Source organism: Aptenodytes patagonicus, chromosome 2 (assembly GCF_965638725.1).
Source record: "Aptenodytes patagonicus chromosome 2, bAptPat1.pri.cur, whole genome shotgun sequence".
In the NCBI taxonomy this organism is placed as follows: domain Eukaryota; kingdom Metazoa; phylum Chordata; class Aves; order Sphenisciformes; family Spheniscidae; genus Aptenodytes; species Aptenodytes patagonicus.
Window position 1 is genome coordinate 2,514,420 of NC_134950.1, and position 25,204 is coordinate 2,539,623.

The following is a 25,204-nucleotide window of genomic DNA, read 5'->3' on the forward strand; positions in this document are numbered from 1 at the left end:
GAGCCGGCAGTGTGCCCAGGCAGCCAAGAAGGCCAATGGCATCCTGGCCTGTATCAGAAATCGTGTGGCCAGCAGGAGTAGGGAAGTGATCGTGCCCCTGTACTCGGCACTGGTGAGGCCGCACAGGCTCGAATACTGTGTTCAGTTTTGGGCCCCTCACTACAAGAAGGACGTCGAGGTGTTAGAGTGTGTCCAGAGAAGGGCCACGAGGCTGGTGAGGGGTCTGGAGAACAAGTCTTCTGAGGAGCGGCTGAGGGAACTGGGGTTGTTTAGCCTGGAGAAAAGGAGGCTGAGGGGAGACCTCATCGCTCTCTACAACTCCCTGAAAGGAGGTTGTAGCGAGGTGGGTGTTGGTCTCTTCTCCCAAGTAACAAGCGATAGGACGAGAGGAAATGGCCTCAAGTTGCGCCAGGGGAGGTTTAGGTTGGACGTGAGGAAAAATTTCTTTACTGAAAGAGTGGTGAAACATTGGACCAGGCTGCCCAGGGAAGTGTTGGAGTCCCCATCCCTGGAGGTATTTAAAAGACGAGTAGATGCGGCACTTAGGGACATGGTTTAGTGGGCATGGTGGTGTTGGGTTGACGGTTGGACTTGATGATCTTAGAGGTCTTTTCCAACCTTAATGATTCTATGATTCTATGATTCTATATTCTTCACAAAATGAAATTTCCTTTTACAATATAGATTCTGTTCTTAATTTTTTTAATCTTCTCTCATCAACAAGCAGCTTAAGGAGTAACTTAATTTTCTCTGTTTTCTTTTGATAGTTATAACAAATCCCTACCACTGTGTCTGCTCCTGGGCTTTACTTATTAACACCGCATATTCAAAATTATGAATTATTCTGCAATAATGGCTCAGAAATAATTTTGCAATTCTGAATTATTAATAATTCTTTAATAAGAAACAGTGTCTTTGACAAAGAGTTCTTATTGCCCCCCTCTCCACCCCTCTCTCACCTTCTTGAACCTTGTTAAATAAGAAAGTACTTAGCATCAGAAGTGGTTTGTCTCTGGTCTTCGGAAAGGAATTTCATAATTACACTTAGGTACATATTTTCACTGTAAGAATTTCCAGTTTCTTTTGCTTCTTTTCCAGACTTCCAACAGAAGCATACAAGCAAGTTGAGAGCATTCTTTGTCATGTCAGGTCGATCATTTCAGCACTGTAGAGTTAAACTTTGCGACACATCTGCCTTTTCCACATTCTCTCCTTGCATTTCGAGCATGGTTGGCCAGATAGCATTCACCTAGAAAAGATTAGTTTTCCCGTGTATGTGTGGGATGCACTTTTACAAGTAAAAACACAAAGCTGCAATGAAACCAAGGGATGTCTGCAAGGCCAAATACTGACTTTCTGGGAAAGCTGAGGAGTAAAAATCCCAAAATGTGGTTTCAGCTCACCAACTGCTGGATAGAGATTAAATCCATTGCCCTCCTCTCCTCATAAGCTACCCCCTCACTTTCCAAAGAAAGGTCTTAGCATCTGCCAAATTGCAGTACTGTGAATCTCTATAGCAGATGTCTGTACATGCACAAAAAACACATAGCAGTATGTGTTTGTTCTGGTATTAGACCTCTGACACATCTCTAGCCTTTTATTGACATGACTGTGTCACCCATTGAGATGCACTTCAAAATTCAATACTGCCTTATAGCTATTATGTCTTGAATCATCTTAGCTGACCTGCTGGGGAAAAAGTTAGACACAAACAAGAGGTCAAGCCAGTTCCTTAACCAGAAAAATCTGGCTAAGAACAGCATCAGCATCTTCATTGACTGTCCTGGTGAAGATTAAGCATTGAATAGGCCACAGGCTCAGAACATCTCTCCTTTGATGTGTAATTCTCTTGCAATGCCACCCCAAGCTAAGGTAGGAGATGATGGATAAGTGGAAATGCTGTTGCCTGTATTGTGTTTCTTTTTTTCCCCTGGAAGACTTGGATTTTGGAGCCTGCTTACCCAGAACTTCTATGCTCTTGGAAAATGTCTGAAGACTTGAATCATCCACTGCAAGGAGAAGTAAAGAAAAAAATAGAGGTTTAAGAAAAAGAGAAGCTTTCTTTAAAAAACATGTAATTTCTCACTTTTCTTTTACCACCACACCCACACAGTCATTTATTGACTCATGGCAGTTACAAGATGACAATCAACAGATCAACACCTGAGCCCAGCTAATGAGATCAACAGAACTAATTACAGAAAGACAGTAATTATTTCGGTTCCATTGGTTTGAACATCATAGCCTGATGTATCCAAAAAGGCTCCAGTTGCAGGGGTTTTGGAGGCTAAGCGTGCAGGCTGTGAATTTGAATGAAGCTCCAGACACTCCTGCTCACCTCAGAAAATGCTAGGTAGTACATCCCTACCCACCTCTCCTTCTTGTAAGCTGCTGTTCCAAAAGGAGGTTAAAAGGATGGGCCTGATTCTGTCTTTCCAGTATACAGTAGCACCCAGGTACTAGGAACCTGTAAATTTGAGACATACATTCACACTTTTTTAAAAGAATAAGCTACATCAGATAGTATTTCTACATAGGCATCCGAGGAGAATACCTTGTTTTTTTCTGCTATTGTCTACCTCAGAGCTCTGAGGTCTTTGTGATCTGTTATTAATGGTAATGTGCTCTGAGGGATTAAGCTACGAGTGCAGACAATTATAAAAAATTAAATATTCCACTCTTGTGGTGTTTAATTGTGTGAAACAAACAAATAATGAAAAATTTCCCCCCAGTCTGTTAATATAATTTCTGTTCCATTGAACAGGTGGAGCAAAAAGTATGGATATTTTTTCCTTCTTGGAAATATCATCTGTGTGTCTTTCCAAGATGAAAAAATAACAACACTACATTCACCTGCCTGCCATCTGGATCGTCTTCTGAGCCTTATTTAAACAAAAAATTAAAACAGTTCCAAGATCTTTGCATGAAAACAATGAGAAAAAATAAAACAAAATTCGGCAAGCAACAAGGTGTATGGATTAATGCCTAGAACGGCATTGGAGTTACAGCTCCAGCTTCACTGGGTATTCCTTTTTCCCACCTCTTGGCACCAGTGCCAATGAAAGGTCCAAGGTTTTAATGATAGCAGCCCTTTGTAACTTTGGCATGGCCTACAAGTTCCTTGAAGCATGAGAAATCAAATGTTAGTGCACAGTTGAAAGGCAACAACAGTCCAAAACTTTACAACCCCATTGAGCGTGCTTTATGTCCGCTCACCATTAGCTTTGCTCCGGCATTGCTGGCACAGACTCCTGTGTTTCACATGATAGATGCGATTCAAGTCACCTATTTGCTTAGTCTTTTTTTCCTATTTTTCAAATGCATTTACCAACTTGAGAGCTTCCGAAGGATGCTGGACTGGGACCATGGAGAAGCAAGTTCTCTGTTCAAGCACAAAACCTGCAGTACAGAAATAGTGGCCTGTGAAGCTAACCTTTGCTTCCATTGCCTTTCATTTTTTTATTATGTCTGGAGATGGAAGGATAGCTTAATATTCATAGTCAGTTCAGTCTTTGGTCTCCTTACTGCTAAAATGCTGGTAGCAGCTTTGCCGTATGAACATCTGACTTGTGCTGGGATACAGTTTTGGTTCTTTTGCCTTGTTTTCTGACCAGATCTTTTAGATAAGGTTTCTAGCACTTAAATTGTCTAGCACCATTTATGTATGTACCTTTGGTGTTTCAGACAGAAACCAGCAGGACAGAAACAGTGTTACTGAAAGTAATTCTCAATCTGTGGAACTAATGGCTTCTGTAGAGGTTTGCCTGCTTGATTAAGAGTCATGGCTTCTGTTTTCTGCTTTGTCACATATTTCCTGGTTAGAGAAGTTATCTGAGACCAGATCCAAAAGGGGCCTTTGCATTATAAAGAGACTAGGAGAGTGAAAAATGAATTATTATTCTATCATATCTCTGCCTGCTCCAGGCTCTTCCTCAAATATTGCCATTGCAACCTGCTGAGCCTTTTGGCCAGGCAGTAGTTTTCATGGGTAATAGGCAATTACATTTCACTGCATCACAGAAGCACTTTCTGAAATTCTTGGACTGAAAACCGAGTTTTTCTGCAAGCAGCAGAATTAATAATGTCTAATTTGCTGTCAACTGTGGCCATTGTTTCCCTAAATTTCTCTTTTTCTCCCGTCTCTCCCCTTTGCTTAAACCCCCCTATACATAAATTGGAAAAACATGGCGTTTCCAGAAACTGCACTATTTGCCGTTTGACCAGTTAACTGCTGCCAAACCAAAGAAGCGGGTGTCTTCTCTACAAGGCACCAAGTATTGTGAGAACATAAGTATTTTAAAGGCTTCTGTTCCTCTCTCAGATGTGACTGAATTTGGCAAAGAAGTTCGGAGCTCTTGGGAGTAAGGACAAACAGAATACCTGCTTTCTTGCAAATTACAGAGCTAATGGCAGGGCACATCAATCCTACTTTAAGAGGATACGTTTGGAAGGAAAAAAAGATTTAAAAAACATATAGTTTCAGATTCAATTTTTATCTGTCAGCAATGATCAGAGAGATAATCTGATAAGCATAAACTGTTTGTAATGTACATTTATAAAGCAGAATTTTGGCTATTTATTCAGGGACTCCCTGATTATGGAACTAATGTACGCCCACAATTTAATAAAGCATATGATAAGATTTAGCAGGATTGTGGATTAAAAAAAAAAACAGTGAACAAAACAAAACAAAACAGTTCACTGACATTTTCTGTCAGCCCTCTTTTAAATAACAGCCACCTACTTCATGGTTGGACTCAGTTTGAATCAGAGTCATTAAACACAATAAAGCCATGCATTTAGATGTTTTTGCCTATCGCTCTGATTAGGTTGGATTTCAGCAAGGGTTCTTCTAGTTTCAAACAGACAGTGCTTTGTTTGCATCCTAAGAGAGAAGCATGTTCTAAAACCAAGAATTTGCCAAGAAAATAAGACAAAGGAGGCAAGCAGGTCTTGGCTATAATTGAAGGTAAAAAGTTCACTGCATTGAAACTCCCCCAGAGTAAGAACTTCATGTGTGTTGCTCGCCTGTATCTACAGCACTGTCAGACCTACACTGAAGAGAGGTCATAATAAATGGCTTCCTCTCTCCCACTTTGGTTAATGGTTGCTTCTACCTAATCAGGCTTCTCTGACTGACAGCATGAAAATATCTTCAAATTGGGAATTTGTGCTCTGTTGTTTGAGTAGTGCACATGCCAGTCTTCTGTCCAGTATTTTGCTAAAAAAGAGGGAGCCAAATTCATCAGCCACCGTGTCTGATTTTCCTTTAGAAATTTGATTCTGTGTACTCCATCCATCTAGAACTGGTTTCTGGTAGTTACACAATAAATTCATCATATTCCTGACAGAAAATTTTCTCCGTCCAGCTATCAAAGTAGTGTTGCCACTTCTGATGTGATTTTTTAGCACTCTGTCATGAATAATCTAAAATTGTACTTTCATTTTAAATATATATGTATATTTTCCCCCTTGGGGAATAATTACATAGTCTAATAGAACTTGGTGTTGAGACTTTTTCTTTCCTGAAGTTTAAATTGCATTTTTTTTTTCAGAAACATAATGTATTCCTACTACTCCTTATGGAACACTCTAAATTATTTTCATCTTATACTTTAAGTTTTAGCTGTTCCCCCCACTTCCCCACAAGAGTTTCATCACCTTTTTTTCAAGTTATTAATAAATAAAGACTTGGCTTCATAAGTTCCTTGACATTTTTGCAGACATTCTGGCAACAGATTGAATAAATTATATTATCACATGTTAACCAAAGTAATGGCCTATTATGAATGGAGAAAAGCAAATAACACTAGATCAAGCTTGGCATTTCAGCTCTTACAGCATGTGAACTGTTGTATTATTGAATCCTTTGTTGCTGTAGCAATAGCCAAACAATAACTGTGTGCCTGAAGGCTGCGGTGGAACACGCACATCCCTCTGACCTTTTGCAGCGCTATTTCAACGGGAATGGCTGTTTCTTTCTCCAGTCCACTCTTTTTCTCTCTGCATGTGTGCAAGAGTCAGCAAATATCACTGTCTCGACGCTTTATGTAGCAAATTTTGGGTCTCAACATGCAGTGGTGGTAGAATACTCTCTACAAAGGAAACCAGCTTTCCTATTCACTAGGCCTACAGCAATCACCAACTTTTTCAAGCGTCACCACACCATCAGCTGTCAACCCGTGCCATCCAATAAAGTCATCCATGATTAATTATTCTTAAATGACAGCAGCATAATGAAACAGGCTGATAGCTGCTGACAGTGGAAATCCAATTAACCTGAATTACTATCTTGATTGTGTCCCAATTAATGTCAGCTGTGCCATGTCAGAAGTGAAGGCTTGGCTAATATAATTGTTTAATTAATTTGCTGCAGAGATCGGTTGATGTGGGACTGCCCTTATGCTGATGTCTTTTTTTTTTTTTCCTCCCTCACTGAACATTAGATTTGAGAAGATGGGTAAGCAGCTTGCTGTCTACAGCTTTTTGCTTAAGTGGATAAACGAAGTTCTATCTTTAAATAGGGTTTGAAAGATCACAGAGAGAACAGTAGAGCTGTTAAACTTCTGTTAAGAGCCTGTTGTTGCCCATTCCTTCAGTGAGCTTTACTGTGCCCCATAGCTGAGATGCAAAGGGATTATGAGGACTTTTCTTTGATGCGTTCGAACTGAGATATGATGTTGCTATGCATTAATGATTTCTCTGCCTTTTAAAGTAATATAGTGAACAGCAGGAAGGCTGGTAATGGTGAGGGGTGGATTTATTTATCTTTAGAAATAGAAACTTGAGTCAGAGGTGACTGGAAGTTTGTTGCTCATGAGGTAATATCTGCCTGGTGTCTTGAGATGAGTTCATGTTCTCAGATCTCTTGTGCAAAGACAGTCTTGCATGTCAAATAATTAAAGTATTAAGAAATGTGTTATGACCAATTTTAGGAATGACTCACTAAAGAAAAGGGTCTGTTGGTGGTTTGTCCAGTTGAAGCACATTACAGTAGCTATTATGGTCTTTGCCATATACATTTTAATTTCTCTAGCTCTCTGCTGGTCAACTTTCAACAACCACAATGCATTTAAAAGAAAGGTAACACCTCCATTCATAGAAGGTAATACAAGAAATAGAGAAGTACAACAAAACTACTGTAGGCCTAAGTGTCACACTGAACCACTGACTAATAGTCAGTTAGAGTCTGTGAAGTAGATCAAGAGAAAACTTTCCTTGATCTCCACCAGAAACTTTAAAATATTCTTAAAAAATACAGGCAGACTCAGACTGATTAACAAATAAGAGGATTATAATGAAAAAAGGAGCTCTAATGACTTCAAGAAGCTAGCATTAAAAAGTTAAACTCAGTAAATTAATATGTTAAGTACAGAGGCTTTGACGAGCAGAAGGGGGAAAATATACAGACACGCATACAGATATCTATATGGCTTTTTTCCATGTGGAGCTCAACTATTTAAGCTCTTGTCATAGATGCCAGGAGAAAAGGAATGGAGAGTTAAAAGCTTTGATCAGCTGCATGTAAAAAAAGCTGGGACACTTAACAAGTTCAGAGGTTCCCTTCACTTCTCCAGAGTCTTCAAAAATATCTGGTTTCTTGAATGCCAACCTCAAAAAATTCCACAAGTGGGACCTCTCTGGAGATGTCTGCGTTTGAATTGTTCTCCAAATAGCACCAGTGCATAATCTCCCATGGAGGCTTCAGTTTAGTGGAAGTACTCAGAATTACTTTCAAAACTTTCTCAGAGCTTCAAACCGGTCATTCAGATCATTTTTCAGAAGTTTGGGAGGATCTGCAGATAAGCCTTATCCTGGGAACTGATTAATATCCTCATCTTCTCAGCAGCCTAGGAGAACCGCCCAGCATATTTTTAAGAAAAGCATGTCACAACAAACTGAACTACATAAAAACTTTTTAAGCTTAGCCTAGTGGACAGTTTATTAATTTATTGGCTGTGCATCTCTGCAAAGATTTCTTTAGATGCTATGTAACTGAAATATCTTTTTCTTTGGCTAAAAGTTAGTTACAGTTGAGCGACATGTTGTCTTTTGGCTAAATGCCCCTGTTTCTACCATGCTGGAGAATCACATCTCTCTGCTCTCTTGTTCATTGGAGGAAATGTTTACGGATTGTTTTTAACAAATGGATGGAGTAGACGTGCTTTCTAATGTGAATCTTGCAAACTGGCTACAGATTTGTACCATGACAGAAATCATATACATATATACAAAGATATGGTGGATTTAGTACATTTCATTGCTTTCTGCCCCTTCCATCCTTGCAATGAGATAAAACTCAAACATGAAAGCTATTTTTGCTTTTGCCCTTAAAGATTAAAGATAAAGGGCAACGAGGCTGGTGAGGGGTCTGGAGAACAAGTCTTCTGAGGAGCGGCTGAGGGAACTGGGGTTGTTTAGCCTGGAGAAAAGGAGGCTGAGGGGAGACCTCATCGCTCTCTACAACCACCTGAAAGGAGGTTGTAGCGAGGTGGGTGTCAGTCTCTTCTCCCAAGTAACTAGCGATAGGACGAGAGGAAATGGCCTCAAGTTGCACCAGGGGAGGTTTAGATTGGATGTAAGGAAAAATTTCTTTACTGAAAGAGTGGTGAAACATTGGAACAGGCTGCCCAGGGAAGTGGTGGAGTCCCCATCCCTGGAGGTATTTAAAAGACGTGTAGGTGAGGCGCTTAAGGACATGGTTTAGTGGGCATGGTGGTGTTGGGTCGACGGTTGGACTCGATGACCTTAGAGGTCTTTTCCAACCTCAATGATTCTATGATTCTATGATTCATAATTTCATTTAATTCTTTCTTTTGCAAATTGTCCTCTCATTGCTGCTAGTAATGGATATGCTCTGTAGGAAAGACTGTTGGCGCTGTGCTTTGTGGCATTCACAGAACTCTATTATGTTGTCTATTACAGTCAAATTATTACTACACACTTCACATAAAAAGTCCTCTGTGTTGGCAGTGCTGACTAGACTGCGCCTAGACCTGGGATTATGATTTTGACCAACAGGGTCAGGCAGGCTCCAAGGCCATTTGTGAAGCAATGCTGATATTCCATTCTTTGTAACAAACTGATCTCTCTTATTCAGAATCCATTACAATTTGTAAACACACAAGGATTTTGACATAAATGCAGGAAACGCACAGCTTTGATGGCAGTGAATAATGCAGCATGCTTCGGAATACTCTCTTATTGCCAGGAACTGATGAACAGTAAAAAGTTGAGACCTGTGACCATTTTCAATTTTCCTATCGGACATTGTTCATCTTAGCTTAGTTCAGAGTAAAATACAGTTAGGACATGTATTTAAGGGTAATGCTGCAGAGAGCTCCAAATGGTTGGTTAAGAGATGAAGGAAGGGACTACGTTTTATTCCTCTGCAATGAGCTCCAGTGCCACACTCATAACTCTGTGTGCCTAGATAATTAAAGAGCAGTTCTATCATGTAGAAAAATGTTAAAGCTTCTAATCTCAGATATGACTGAACTCATTTACCTAAAACAAAAACAAAGAAAAACCCATCCACAGACAAACTGGATATTAAAAAAACCCAGTGTTAGTGTTGATCTTAGCAACACAAAACGAGATCCATCATTACAGATGTCCCCATTTGTCCTCTATTTATTTAATGAAGTAACATCCTTAATCTTATAAAAGGGAAAACTAAGAAAGGAAGAAGTTAAATGGCTTATGAAAGATCACATAACAATTTAATGAAAAAAGTAGGCATAGGTGTCATATCTCCCTGTACAGTTCTCTGCATTGCCTGCTATTTTGAGATTTTTTTTTTTTTTTTGTCTTTATATTTGAATGCTGTTCTTACAAGTCCTGAACTCTTCTCTTTGTTTTACTTTTCCTGGATCTCCATCTGCCAAACTGAGCAGAAAGTCTCAGAAGAATATTCTCTCACACAAAACTTTCCAAACCTGTGCTTTCTCATGGAGGCAGAAGTGCAGTATCAACTCAGGCTACCTCCTGGCATTTGTGCATTTAATCCATCAGAAAACTGAAAGTTCATAGGCCAAGGTGAAAATGAAAAAATAACAGAGATAAAAATACTATTCAAACCTTGAAGAGCTTGTTTGGGTTTAAACAAAAGCTTAGATCAGGAATTTCGATAGCCTAACCAATTCTCCATGGCTTCTACAGAAAATCATGCTGCCTCAAATTTAGTTCTGTCCCACCCAATAAAAAAGATACGGAGGCACTGCTGTTTCTTCTTAGTTTCACTGGTGTTACACTAGATGTGACTTTATCTGCTCCTTCTTGTGACAGATATTAGTAGGAAATAACCTTTTGTCCTTTAGTAATGCTCATTTGGCAATTATTTAAGACTCTTAGCTTGTCTCTGTGGGATCTACTTTGAATAGGTGAAGACCCACATATAGGTATTTGTAGGGTTAAGAAGCTGTAAAATAGCTTTTAGTCTGCCTGTAGATCTATGCTGTGTTAGGCAAAGTGTGGAGGTGTGCATTCCTTGAGTTCCTAGCACACAATTTGTCGCTTTTCCCAAGTAAGGTTTTCATGCCTGGTCTCAATTTAATTTACTTACTGTTACTTAGCACTTTGCTCCAAAGTAGTCTGCATACTGCAAAGGAGCAGCAGTGACATGGTGAATGCTTGTAAACTGGTGAAAAATAGCATGCCTGGGAGGAAAAATCAGTCTTGAGTTTTAATAATATTCTTGGTTTCAAAACCTGGTGGTTCTCTTGGGGTTTCTTTTTAAAGGAACATTCTCTTAATCTTGTTATTTTTTTCTTTACACTCTTTGGACTTCAGTACCAGGAAGAACTCTATTTACCTTGTTTAGAGATCTATTTAAGGTTCAGTGCAGCAGAAGTCAGCTCTGTTCTACAACGCTATGAAGTAATGCATGATAGTTTGTGCCTGTCAATCACTGCTTGACATGCTAATGATGGTAGTGTTTTAGCAGTCGTAGAGATACTAGTAGAATAAGAGTGATGTTAATGTTGGTCTAGAGATGGTGGTGAGCAAAGTTTGTAAGAAGTAATCTATATTAAATCAAAGGACACAGTAAAGAAAAAACAGACTGCTACTTGAAACAAGTAGCATAAGTCTTTCCTGCTTTTTGTTTTTCAATCATATTAATTGGTTTAATGAAAATACACAGAATACTGCCTATTATGGTTCTGTGACATTTCCACTCTGGAGATTCAACAGCTCCTAACACAGACTTTCTGAGGTGTTGATGGCACAGTACTTCCTGGAACCCCTTCCAAAAATTGGTTTTACTTATGATTCACAGGGCTGGGAGGAGCTTTTTTGTGGATCGTTTACTGTAATGTACTGACTGATGTTTATATGTACAGCTGCCTTCTGGTGACAGAATCAGACCAGCTTAAACCTTCAGTTTGTTCTTCGGTGCCTGAAGACTTACACTGAGTATAATTTGTCTTAATTACTGCTGAGATTTGAAGGCAAGTCTTAGTTCAAGAACACTGTGCTTTGAAGACAGAAAATCCTTTTTTCAGTCCCAATGTGAAAAATATTGTTATATGAATTTTTTCCTCTACCCCCAGAAGTGCCTTTGTTTTCTTTATCTGACACTTGCATTTGTTTGAGGATGGCCTGAAGATCATTCATGGCTGACGCTCCACCCTTTACCAAGCATTTTATTTTTATTAGAATTTTCAAATAAAAATGTTGCATATAGCTATACACATGGTACTAAGGAGAAATTATTAACTTCTTTGGACCAGAATCTCATAAGGGTACACTGGACCAGTTGCATTAACACCAATGGAGTTGAGCCAGACTATACACTTTCTTTGGCCCTGGTCCTTATAAGCTTGTGCAAAGTTTGATCTAGTTGTTATTGGCATAAGGAGCCAACTTGGGGAGCCCAAGCATTTTTCAGGACAGAGAATGAGCCAAATCTTTCCTCCATTGGTTCTACAGTTAAGGCTTTCTGCACTGGCTCCCGTAACCCCCTCATAGAAAAACTGATGACATACAGACTAGATGAGTGACGTGGGTTGAAAGCTGGCTAAACTGCTGGGCTCAAAGGCTTGAGATCAGCAGCACAGTGACCCAAAGACTGTCATTTCCAATCCAGCCAAGTAGTCCTATTCATATGATAATATAATCTAACTAATAAACATGGCTCAGCAAGAAGGCTTTCTCTGAGCACAGCACTGCTTTAATGTGGTCGAATCATTTTCTGTCTGTTCTGCTCCCTTGCAACTGTGTTTCTGGGTTTGAATTGTTGGGGGAGTTAAGATCTCTGTGAGTCTGCCTGTGTGGGGCTGTTAAGCGTCTCAAGGTGGTTTCTGCAAAAGTATAAGGGCATCTGCTTTGCTACCTTGGGCAAATTCTTTTTTGGGAAAATACAGGCTCTCTGGTGTTTCGGGTACACACAATAGTCATTACCTGCTTTAAACTGCTGGCTAGATTTGCTACGTAGAATTTAAACAGCTGCCAGAGGTAGGTGGCTTCATTCCAGTGCTGGGAATTCACTCTATAGTGAATTTGTAAATCACATCGGAGGTCTGCTGCCTCGAAAGACATGATAGAAATGCAAGACATTATCATGTGTTATTTCAAATGATGTCTCAGCCATTAAAAAAAACCAAGTATATTAAGGGAATATTAAGATTGCTAATTCAAGCATTCAGAAGTTAGAAAATGCAACAATTAAATCTGTGTGTACAAGCTTAACATCAGCCCCTGTCAGCTTTTAGGCAAACCAACACAGAAAACATTGTGCTCCTATCCTCATCCTGATAGAAGAATGTTGCAGATGGTGAAAATTATCTCAGATTTTGAACTAGTCATGAGTGTACGTGAACTAGGGTTTGAGAGAAGTCATATCTTTCCCAAGCTGAGCCAAATTTCCTAGAAACACTAAAAAGTGCACCCCCACCGATGGGACAAACTCCTTTCTCCCTATTCCTCCTCACATTCCCCATCTTTCTCCAAAGCGTGGAGGCACTAGAGAAAAGGTTTGCATTATCTTTTTCAGGGTGGGACACTTGGACATTTTTCAGTAGTTTTCTTCTTTGAATTGGCTGCAATATTTTCATTTAAATGAAATAGCTTGAGGTAGATTACAGGCATGGAAAATGTAATCCTGAATGGTTATCACTGGCTAAATAGCTATGCAGCAGAAAATACAGTCTTACAATAAGATATGCTGAGGAACCATATCTATAGATGGCAGTTGGCTTCACCTGGGGTATATGCAAAGAAGATAAATGAGTAAGAAGGGAATCATGAAGAGATTTATGGGGAATGGGAAGACTGCGCAGAATTAGTGGAAAGTGGCAAATACATAGGTACAGTGTCATAAGGGAAAGTTTGAAATCAGTCCAAATGATGAGGAAATAAAGGCACAAAACCAATGTGTCAAAGCAAAGTGGTATTTCCTTGCTGGTGTAGGCTGGCCTTTTCCTGTTGCTCTCATATCTTGTGAGTTTTATTCATATGCAACTTGTCTGCTTTGGTCTCATTTAAAAACACCAAAAGTGCTTAATAATGTTACTGGCCTTTTCTAGCCCATCTGCAGAAGCAATGATATTTAATAGCAAATTCATTGTTACTCTATAAGGAAGCTTTACCATAAAGGTCACCAAATTTGGTCAGTGCATTTTAATTTGTACGCGCGTTAAAGGTCATATTCCTCACTTCCAATGCAATAACACAGTGTGTTTACTCTCTTATCAGAGATGATTGTGTATGACTTAGCTAAGGGATCTTATCAATGTAAATGGAATATAAAACAAAAATAATAATGATGAAAACACTGGTGCAAGTGTAAGGGGATTTTTTTCCTCTGTATATTTACATAATGCTTGGAGGTAAACACACATCCACAAGGTCTGATTTTCTGCTGTGTTACTCCAATATTTCCTTCCCCCCCCCCCCATGAGAACTCCACAGCCTTCAGCAGGGTTTCTGCTGGTGTATATTGGAATGACAGTAGTTTCAGATTCATAATATCATCTCTGTATAAACACATCCAAACGTAATTAAGGGACCTGGGCTCTTAATCCAGCAGAGCTCAAATTAGCTTTCAAAATGCATATTAAGGGCATAGACAAATGCTTTCGTACAATTCCAAATGACCTCTGAGGGCAGGGTGAACAAAATTGTATGAACCTCTTTAATGTCACAAAACTCTCTCTACAGAGATTTGCATATAAAGTGTCCCATTTTATGTCAAACAGACTTGTTAATCTCACAATGAAGGAAATAGTACTTGAAAATTAATCAAGGTGGGTTTTCAAGGTGGGTTTTCATTGCTCAACAGAGGCCCTTAAAAGGACCTGACCTGATAACTGGAGGCTCTTATTGTGTGGTTTCTAAATTCAATCATTTTGGGGTTTTATTTGCTGGATGGGTCTGCAGGAAATAGATCTCCATAGCAGATAAATCTTCAATGTTTTCTTTGCTTGAGTAGTGGAATTGTACTTTCAAAATTTCTTGTAATCCTGGCTCCGTTGTAAAATGCTTCATTATTTGTTCATTATTTTAAAATTGTGTTTAAAATACGCATAAGCATTTGTGTAGGTAAAAATGGGTAGTCTTACCGAGTCTCTCGGTATTGAGTACAGGGTAGCTTTTTGCTTGCTTATCATAATAACCTGTCCAAGAAACGATGTCTGAAAAATGGACCTCCTCCCCTAGGAAATAGGTTCTTGCCCATACAACCTAACTGAAAAGCCTAGGGTATGCCAAATGCTTATACTATTTGGCATTGCAGGAGGGAGGGACAGAGACACATGGTCTTGGGTTAACCATCCTGGGTGATGCTCTTTTCTGCTACCGTCATCCTTACCCTAGTCCAAGGGCAAAGAACCGGGAGAGATGGAATAAGAAGGTGGGATATTGGTGAGATCAATTTAGCTAATGATATCAACCTGTCCAATGCTTTTGTCCTGTAGGAGACCTAGAAAATGCCGCAACAATGGAGTCGTAGGGTACATCTCTACTCTGAAGCAGTGCCGTATGCTCTGAGCTTCCCAGAATAGAGCAGCTGTTCTAGTACAGATCCCTGCCTGAACTAAAATGCCTGTTTCTAGGGCTTTTCGCCTCCTTAGTAGAGCCAGTTGTGAGATCTTGACCTTCCTGCCTTGCAGTGTATGGTGTAACCAATCCGTAGAGGGTAGAGAAGCACAATGTTGCTTTTCCATATGTGAATCAAACGCTTACTGGTTTGACAAATTTTTTTTCTATTCTATATAAATACAGTAAAAAAAGTCTCCTCTGGCCTCTCCTATTACTTGTGCTTTGCCCCAGCTAGCTTTTGAATGCTTAGCAAGAAAACGTTTCTTTCCTCCTCATAACTGCATTTGCTTAGGAATTTCCAAGATGAAGCTTGGTTTTCTGGGCCTGGGGCTGTAATGGGCTTTAATAGTTTTTAATTACTTAGCTATCTGTTGTGACATAATTATGATGTCTTTCAACATTTTACATTTCACCCCCAAGAAACAAATAACTTCTAGGCTGTAAAATATGTCTTGCAGCTTATTTTTATGAAACAAGGAAAGAAAGGCTTCTTCTAGGCTCAGTCACATCCAGTTTGCCTGTCAATATTAAGTGCTTCTCAGCTGTGTCCCTAAATAGTCTTGCTCATTCCTTCCCTGCTTTTCACTCCTATTTCACATGTGCATTTAAAATGCCTCTGTCAGGATTAAAATATATCTTTACCTATACCATTTTACTAAAAAACCCTGAAAGCCTAGCAAAAATAACTGTAAAAAACCATTACGTCTTGCTACAGGATTAGGTTTTTTTTGTCCTATGCTGCATTCTTTTCGTCTTGGGAAAATGTGTACAATGAAAATAGATTAGCTCCAATTTAATCAACAAATTCTAGGTGTTATGGGAAAAGGGCTTACAACAGGTTGGGACAGAGCTATAAAACCAGAGCAGTGCAACAGCATACAATTCAAGATTCAGAATAAGCCAATATAGTTAAAATGAAATCAGATAATGCTGCTTATAATTATTTCTCATACATTTTCTAGCAGAAAATAATACTTTCTGGTAGCTTTAAACTTTTCCCAGATTCAGCCTGAAATTTTGTTTGTTGCATTGATTTCTATATCTCTATTTAGATATGCATTTTAAGTGATAGTTAAAGGGAGTCAGTGTTTTCCAAAATGGAGTTTTGGGAAATGTTTTCCCTTGGGAGGAACATGTTTATTAGGAGGTTTTGTTAAATTCTAGTGCCTCCTATATGTGGACAGAGCTTTGCAATTCAGCAGGAAAAGAAAATGAGAAAACAACCGTACTTTTTGTCACCTCTAAGAGTGTTTGAAGCTGCTTCTTTAATTTTTCCTGATATTTCTTAGAAGTTGGGGGGAACACCCTCAAGATTCAGTTTGTACCAAGAGTATACTTCAGCTATTGATACCTTTGCTGTGCCAATAGTCCTAGGTATGTCTTTTCTTTGATAAGCAGCTAAGTATGCTTCAACTGCAAGTGGAAGATGCTGGGCAAAATTATCTTACAATTGCTCCTGCAAGCAATCGTGGGTGCAGGTTGCAGGAACTGAGAGGAGGTCACATTACCCATGCCCTCAGAGCTTCCTGTGCTGCAGCCCAGGCAAGTCAAGGAGAATAGGGAATAGCATTGATGCACAGTGTGAGAGAAAGATCTTCAGCAGTTGAGTGGAGAAAGAGCTGGAAAAAGACAAGTGAAATCAACCGTGGATTAGTCGGATGCGTGGGAAATGTTATAAAAATGCAAAGCTCCCTGAAGAATTACGTCATAAAATAAATGATTCATTTTACAGGTGGTTTGGGTTTTTTTGGTTTGTGGTTTGTTTGGTTTTTTTTTCTCCTTAAACTTTCTGTGGCTCTGGCTCTGCTGTTCTGAGACTGCTAATTCTGAGGCAGAAACCTAGTAGTATCTGTCTCAGTAAGTAAGAAACTTGCCCTCTTGAGAAACGATCTCGTTACAGATTTGGAAATAGTTTACCATTTCCATGCAAGCCCTAGTAGTATCTGTCTCAGGGCAGTAAGAAACTTGCCCTCACGAGAAATGATCTCGTTACAGATTTGGAAATGGTTTACCATTTCCATGTAAGCGTAGATTAACCTTGGTTCAAGGGTTGGCATCGTGAATCACTTTTTTTTCTTCTTCTTTTTTCTCCTTTGGAGAATTGGAATTCTCTTGATCAGCTATACTTCCACCCAAGTGTGGCATGTGTCTCTACTTCCTTGGCTTAAAATGGACATAAACCCATCGCTGCATTGATGTTTGGGATGGAAAGTATTAATTATATGATTCTGCTGTCATGGAACTCCCATGGGAAAATTAGGAACTTGAAAGGTTTGTGTGGTCTCATGTGAACATGGCTTTAGATGGATGTCCCAAAAAAATTTGAGTAGATAAGTAAAATTTGTAAACATACATGATGTACATAGCATAATAATTACCTATTTACTGAATAAGGCAGAGATCCTGCTTGAAAGGGAGAGGAAAAAAATACTACCTGTATATGCATACATGGAAACGTAAACGCTAGCATTTCCTAGCTGTTGAGTGCTTACATTTCTGATGTTCAGATGCTTCCAGTGTGTGTTGGTGCCTTGGGGTTATTAAAGATATAAGGATGTGTTTGTTTGTGTCTCCCAACTTCCCTCAAGAATGACAGCGATGGCATTAAGACACCATTTATAATCTCAGTTTGGCAATCAGATTCTGTTAACCTAAACTAGGGATAATAACCAGAGTTGATTATATGTAATATTATTATGTATGCTGTTTATTAGTGTGTATTTATGTAATATTCAGGTGAGGGTGCCCATAACATGGTCTGCAGATCCTATCCAGTGAACAGAGCAATCTGTCCAACCTGCTCTGTGCTAACAACTTTCTGGGGCACAAGAGCTCACCAAAACGCAGGCTTGTCCTCTTCACAGGACAGGGTTGGCGAACTCCATGGGGTGCCGAGTCATATGTGAAAGGATGCTGGCATAGCCCTTCTTGAAGCAGCATGTGCATCTGTACCTTGAGGGGAACTGCTGCCTTTTGCCCATATACCAGTATTTTTCCACCTAAGTGACAAAAAGAAGCTGGGGTATATGGCCACTCTTCTTCATGTGTGTAGAAAAGGTTGTGTGATCAGGCAGGGCTCAGAAGCTGTGTTTCTACTGTTCCTCCAGCGTGTACAAATTTATGACTGGAGACTAAAGAGACTCGAAGAACTGAACATTTTTCTCATAGGAATACAACGTAAAGAAAGAACTAAGAATTAACAGGAGACTCCTGCAACAGATTATATGGCTGTGAAGGACAGTAATACTAAATCCACTAAGAGATGTTGTAAACAGAGCAGGAATCATTATCCTGACTTACCAGCCAGGACAAGGTCATAAAATGTGAACAAAATACCAGAATACAGGCTTGGCTGCATCTCTCCTACCCTCTGATTAGTCTGTTAGTCTGTTTATGGTTGAGTTTTATGCTAGCTTTATGTTGGTTAAAAACAAGAAAAAAGGGGGGGGAGAGAGACTACATAAAGTGCAAACCAAGAGTGAATAAGATTTTGCAATGCTAGAAAGAGCAAAACAAGGGAATCTCTGCAAAGGGACTGATGGGAAAGCCATCTGAAGTGGTAATTGTACAGCCTTTGAAGCTCTCATTAGGAACATTTGAGAATGCTGCTTGAAGCTAAATGACCCATTAGCATCCTCTGCTGACTAAACAAAGGTTCTGGCGTTTTGGTAGTGGACAAGGACATCTAGGTGTTTTAAGATAGTCTGCAGTTTTAAGCAGAGGTTTCCTGGTTTGACTTGGAATTAATCAAGGTTAAAAGAGAAGAGGACACCATAGCAGGCCTGTTGTCTCATGCACTCAGCTTTCAGAATGCATTTTAGTTACCCCTCTAGAAATGAAGGCTGCAAGTGCAGAACCGCTATGAAGAAACCTCACTTTGTGGGTGAAAAAATTTGTTAAAGAGAGACATAACCCTGGTGCATCTGTATTCTCCCCCAAGAGTCACAGTAAACCAATTGAAAAGTGTGAGCAAAAATGAGTGCCCCCAAGTAGGGTTTTGGGGAGGGGGAGAATAGTGTCCCCCCTCACACTCCTTCCTAGCATACCTGACAAAAAGATCCTTCTTAATACACGCACATGGAATGATATATTTAAAGCACCTATTTTTTTCCAAACCCAAAGAAAACATTTCTGTGTGAGTAATTGAAAAGCAAATGGAGAGCCAAGATGAATCACTGATTATCTGCTACGGAGGTAGGACAACACAGCATTTTAATTTGTTAAAAAATAATAATCTGGAAATCCACACTTTAATAAAAACCACCAGTTTGGTTGATGATTGATTCTGGAGGAGAGGACAGGTCATGCATCACAGTTCTCTGCTGGAAGCGCTTCTCCAGCTCTGCACAGCAAAACGGATGAGCCCTGGGAGGGTTGCGAGAGAATGAAGCACTGGGCTTTGGAGCACCAATGGAGGAGATGAGTCTCCTGTCACTTGCAGGAGTTGCACTTTGCACTTGTGGCCAAAACATCTTTAGAACAAAGTAGCTGGGGAACTATGGCTCTATGGGAAATGCAATGCAGCGCAGAGTGGTGTAAACCAGTTACCAAAGGATTGAGGCAGACTGGGAGGGCTGATTACAGCAGTTAGGAGAAGAAAGGAAGGAAAAGTAGATAACAGCAGTAATATTGGCATAATCTTTCCTGTGAGAGTGCTGCTTCAGTTGTGAGAAAAGTAAAGAACTCTGGACAAATGCCATTGGTTTATCAGGTCAAAATGGTGTTATCAAGTCTGGTGGCTGGAGGACTGGTTGATCTGGTCTCAAGGAAAATGTCTGAGTTGACTCTGTGTCTTACTGAAGTTACTTTTTTTTAATGTGTTGATAAGAGGATTACTGACACTGTGGGATCATGGAAACACCCTTCTTCTAATCCATCCAAAAGGGAGGAAGAGGAATTGAACTATCTGGAAAAGATTTTAAATGGGAACAAACAACGTTATGGCCATGGAGGTCACTGGGAAAGCTGATGGGTTTAAGTAGAAACAGACATCAGAATTAAAACCCTGTAGAATCTTTTTTACCATATCTTAATTTGAATGAAATCAGGGTGGTTAATGCTGGAGTTACATTTGCCTACCCTGTAAACAGCCTGCTTTATTGCTTGGCTAGATTTCATTGCACAGGAGGGTGGAGAGAGACCTCTTTATATTGCAGGAGACAGTCTCCTCCTGGCAGCCAGAAAGCAGATTTGACACCCCCAGACCAAAACCAAACTGAATAGCCTTACCCAAGTCCAGCCCTCCAAGCAGAGTCTGGAAATTTAGTGTGACACAAACAATGATTTAAGCAGGATGAAAGTAGTGCAGAGAAGGTGATTATATTTAAGGGAGATTTTCACTGAAAAGGAAGAATCTGGATTGTCCAGAAGGATGAGTCAGTCTGAAAAGAGACAAATCTTCCATGTTGTATTGACTTGTTTCATCCTACTGATGGAAAAATAGCAAAATTTCTTCATGGATTTACCCTCCATCTTCCTGTTAAATGTTCATGCATTTATTTCTTTGTCTTTTTCCTCTTTTAGCTACGAGCCAGGAAGATGAAGTGCTGCCTTCTCTCTGTTGCGTTGGCCATTCTGCTGTTCGTTGTCATAATCATCGCGGTCTCTGTCAAGCGCTGATCTGGCTATGGTTTCCACAGGTAAAAGCCTTTAACTATGTCTTTTATCATACTCTGTAAGATGGCTGGGAGACAGTTTAGGAAGCTGATAACGGTAAGAAAAATTTATCTTAGCTTGCATATTCAGGTGTGGCCTATGAAAATAATTTCCTTTAAAGGGTATTTGAGCTCGGAAATAGCATCCTTAGTGGATCCTTAAATGTAAGGCAAGGTGGTATTCAAACAGAACATCTTATTACCCTTTTCTCTGCTGTTTGTGTTGTGTTTGATTTTGTATGGATCTCATAGCAATGCTAATTAATGTATCCTAAATCCATATGAATTTGAGATGCAGAAATGGTGTTAAAGACCCCAGACTGAAGCAGGGTCGGGGGCAATCCAACACCCCACAGATATGCTGAGATGTTCCAGAATGCACCTACCTGCTGAGATGTTCCAAAGAGACCCTGGAGCCAAGCCCTCCTGAGGAACAGGAAGACAAACAACTGGAGATTGTAGTATGGACAAAAATAAAAATGGGTTTCTAGTGACCTTTGCTCTGGATCCACCCCTAAAAGGAATATTGGTCTGTAGTAGGGAGACTGGGATGTAACCTTACCAAGATAGGTGAGACATCAAAGCAACTTCATCCCACTAGTGAAGTTTAAGCTATAGCGTGTTTTCTTTGTAAAGAATGTGCTTTAAATGTAAAGCATAAGACACAAAAAAAGTTTGTCTTTTCCTTTTCTTTGCCTCATTACCCTAGGAGAATGACTCATAAGTTATTTCTGATAATCTCTGTCTGAGACAAAGCATTTTGGAGTGTCTGCTTCTTTAGAAGGTCGCTAGGCCGTTATTCAAGGAGACATTAGATTTACAGAATTTCTACCACCCCAGGGGCTCTGGCATTCCAGGTCTGCGTGCCTGCTGCCATGGCAGGGTTTCCAACTGCTAAAGCCACAACCCAAGAGTGTCAATGGGACTTTTCCTGCAGACAGCAAGTAGGGGGCCTGAGGCAGAAAGCAAAGGAGGGTGGGTACTACTTTTGGTTTAGAGACCTCTCGTGTCCCACGGAGACTTGCATAAAGCATGTATGATATCACTCCTGTACTTAGTAGATACTGCATCATACTGAGGCTCACTGGGACCTTTTACAATAATTTAAGCGGAGATTTCTTAGCCTGAACTATCCTCTGGAACTATCCTAGAGAAAGCACAAAGGATTGATAGATTTTGTTTGTTGTTTTGTTTTACAAGAGTTCAGTCTTACCTGACAATGCTATCCTTCCACCTGAGGATGAAGTCATTGCCTTCTCATGTGCCTTCTTTCTACATCATGCTCTCAAACTAGCAGGGGTTGGTTCAAAACAATCACAGAAAGACGATTCTTCACACAAGGTGTACTTAAGCTTTGGAACTCCTGGCATGACACTGTGAATGCCAAAATTTGGGCATAAGAAGAAATGGAACAAATCCATGAAAGAAAAAATCTATTGAAGGCTGTAAAGTACCGTCTCACTGGTTTTGGATGAGGATGGTCATGAGCTAAACATTATTGAATGCTAGGAGAAAGAGCTCTAAATATTTTTTTTCTACACTTGTGTGCTTACTTAGGTGTTTGGCCAGCACTGAAGTGAGGACAATATCAGTGAGATGGACTTTTAGATTGATCAAATATGGATGTGCTCATATATATATAAAAATATATTTTTAAAAATCTACATTTTTTTTTATCCCTTTTTTACATAAGAGACAGTGCTTACGGGTGCAGATAGTGATCTGTCCTGCTGATTTAAATCTAGAGCAACTACAATAATTTTAGTTACATTACTCTGGTTTTACTCTGCATTAGTCTGGTTTGAAAATCTGATCCATCATGGTAATCTATAATATAATAAAATTTCTTTTATATATAGTTAAATATTCCCATCTACTAGAAATAATAAATCTTATCAACAGTTTACTAAATATAGACACATTTTAATCTAAATCCCTTAAGTGGAGAAAGTCAGAGAACCAAAATATTCTTACAATAAAACTCCCTTGGAAAATGAGAGTTAATCTTCTGTTAAGAGATCCATGTCTTGAGGGAAGTGAACCTAGAGGTAGTAATGAAAGCCCTAGGAAAAATATAATGCTCTACTTTTCATCAGTTTTGAAACTAATTATTAAGCTTCTAAAACACGAGTTACTCTCCAGTAGTACAAACGTAGGCAAGACCTGCATTGAGTTATATTGGAACAAGTATGCTTTCTGATCATTATAAACTGTTCTTAATATAGATTGACCCCAAATGGTGTGCAGCAGATTTAACATTTATATTTTGAAGCTTTCCAAAACAGAACATTTTCAGAATTTCCATGTCCATAATGAACACTTTTTCTCTTTTGAATTGCAATGCAAATGGATTTTAAAATATCAGTGGATTTAAAGTTTCAACTACCTCAACAAACTGTTTCATATAAAACTGTCTTACATACTTTAGGGAGATAGAGAACAGCTGGGTTTTAACGTATAACAACTCTACGTGACCATTCAGAGAAAATAAAGGGAAGAAAGCAAGCTGGGGAACTAATTACAAAATACTCTGATTGGCACAGGACACATAACTGAATAAAATCCCAAGTTTAGTAATGACTGGCCAGAACTTCCATTTAACATGTCATCAAGGAGTTTGCTCTGTGCTGGATCAGTAAGGAGCCAAAAGAAACACCACCAGTCACCCCATTCAAGTGGTTTAAATCCCATTTGGATGATATTCAAGGTAGGCTTCTTCAGCTTTCACGAGTGCAGTGACAATGAGAAATCTGAAGGTCACTATTCAGTAAGTTAAAGAAATGATGCCATTAACATCTACGATCACTAATGATCATTATGATCATTAACATATAAAGTCTTCTTCCCTTTTTTTTTTTGTTCTTTTTTCTACTTTTGCAGTAATGATACTGAATCAACAGTTCTTCTCAAAAGGACAAAACCCCCACTTTTTTTTCCCCACCACAAGACAGACATGACTGTGGCAGACAAGCCCATCCTTCCACAGGAAAGATCACTTTATGAATCTTGAAAAGTAAAAAGCACTTTTTCCCGTGAGTTTCTCAAGCAGTGGTGGCATCATCAGCTGCTGGCTGAGTGCGTGCAGAAAGACCAGCTGTTCAGGAGAGCTCTGAGCCCTGACTTCTGCCTGTCGAGGCCCCTGCCGTAAGTATGTCACTGCTCCCTTGGGGCAGTTTTGTCTGGCAGAGAGAAAGAAGAGCATCTATGGAGGATGCGGAGAAACTCCTGGGGACTTATGTCTGTACGTTTGTTTGCTGACACCTCAGGAAAATAGCCCAGGAACTTTTGGGTCACATTGCTCATATTGTAGCAACATTGCAGCTGCTCTTTTTGCACTTATGGTACAACATCAGTAAACATCTTAAAAGGACAGTATCGCAGCAGCAGTCTGAAAGAAGTCCCTCCTTTAATAACGTCTTTGTCTAGTGTCAGCCTAGATAGACTTTCTGTGTTCTCCTTCTTTTGACTCATTTGGATGAGCGCACAATTACACAAAGTGACAATCAAGACCGTTGGAATCCTAAGTATTAAGCATTCTGTATAGGAAAAAAGAGGTGAAAAACTTTGAGAAAGATGCTACATGTATTTGATGTTTGGAAAATATGCTTTCCAACGACAACTTAATAATCTTGATCTATTTAGCCAAAGAAAAAATGAAAGATGACTTGACTACTCTGCACCCTTTTCTTGGAAGAAGTCATTGCAGCAGAAGGTGCCTTCCCTGTTTACAAGACACACTTCGGTCAGACAAAGGTTACTGGACTGAGCACATGGACTTTTTTATATAGGTCCTTAAACCCTGTGGAGTTACTGTTCTTTCCAGCTTTAGAATCTGTCTGTGAATAAAGAGGCAAGAGCCCGGAGGAGTAAAACAGTGTTTTCCTTCTTGGTAGCTGATGCAATGGTTGACAGGATGCTCAGCTATGGAAGAGCAGAACAACAGGAAAGTGTACAAGCGATCATTCAGCAGAATATTCTCCTAGCCTTCAGCAACTTGAAGCTCAAAGGCTTCCTGATCCAGGAGGTAGTTATTTAATCTTTAACAGTGATTGATGCATTCCTTTCTTGTTAATTTGACCAGTTGCATTTTGAACCATCATAAACTTTTAAAATGTGAAATATCCTGAGCAAGGAGTTCCACTCTAATTACAATCAGCATTAATCTTTAATGTACAGCTAAAAATCCATCTTGGCCAGCATCTCTAGATCAGGGCTGTAGTCCATATTGAAAAGCAATAATCAGGCTCCAGGTATCTGTTTCCTGAATATGCAACTGTCTTGTTTTGAACTTAAATTGAATTAATTATTATAGAAAACTAGAAAATATTGTTTTCATTTGGATTATTTTTTTCCATCCGTTGCAATCACAGTTTTCCTTGTCTAATTCATTTATGGGCTTATTATGTGGTTAAATGTTTTCTGTAACCTGATCAATGAGGATGAGGTTCAGAGAGATTATTTTATACAATCCATCTTTGGTGTTTGTTTTTTCCTTATTTTCAGACATTAAG

At 39.4% G+C, this 25,204-nt stretch overlaps 1 protein-coding gene across 8 annotated transcripts in view; it reads left to right on the top strand.

Annotated features, from left to right (window-relative positions):
* The window catches only part of TSNARE1 (t-SNARE domain containing 1), a 530,096-nt gene that overhangs the window by 443,895 nt on the left and 60,997 nt on the right, over positions 1 to 25,204 (top strand). For all 8 annotated transcript variants that reach the window (XM_076329011.1, XM_076329018.1, XM_076329017.1 and 5 more), the window contains one exon: positions 20,563 to 20,678. In XM_076329011.1, the coding sequence (XP_076185126.1) occupies positions 20,563 to 20,658 (96 nt within the window). In that variant the 3' untranslated portion in view covers positions 20,659 to 20,678. The remainder of the gene's footprint in view (positions 1 to 20,562; positions 20,679 to 25,204) is intronic.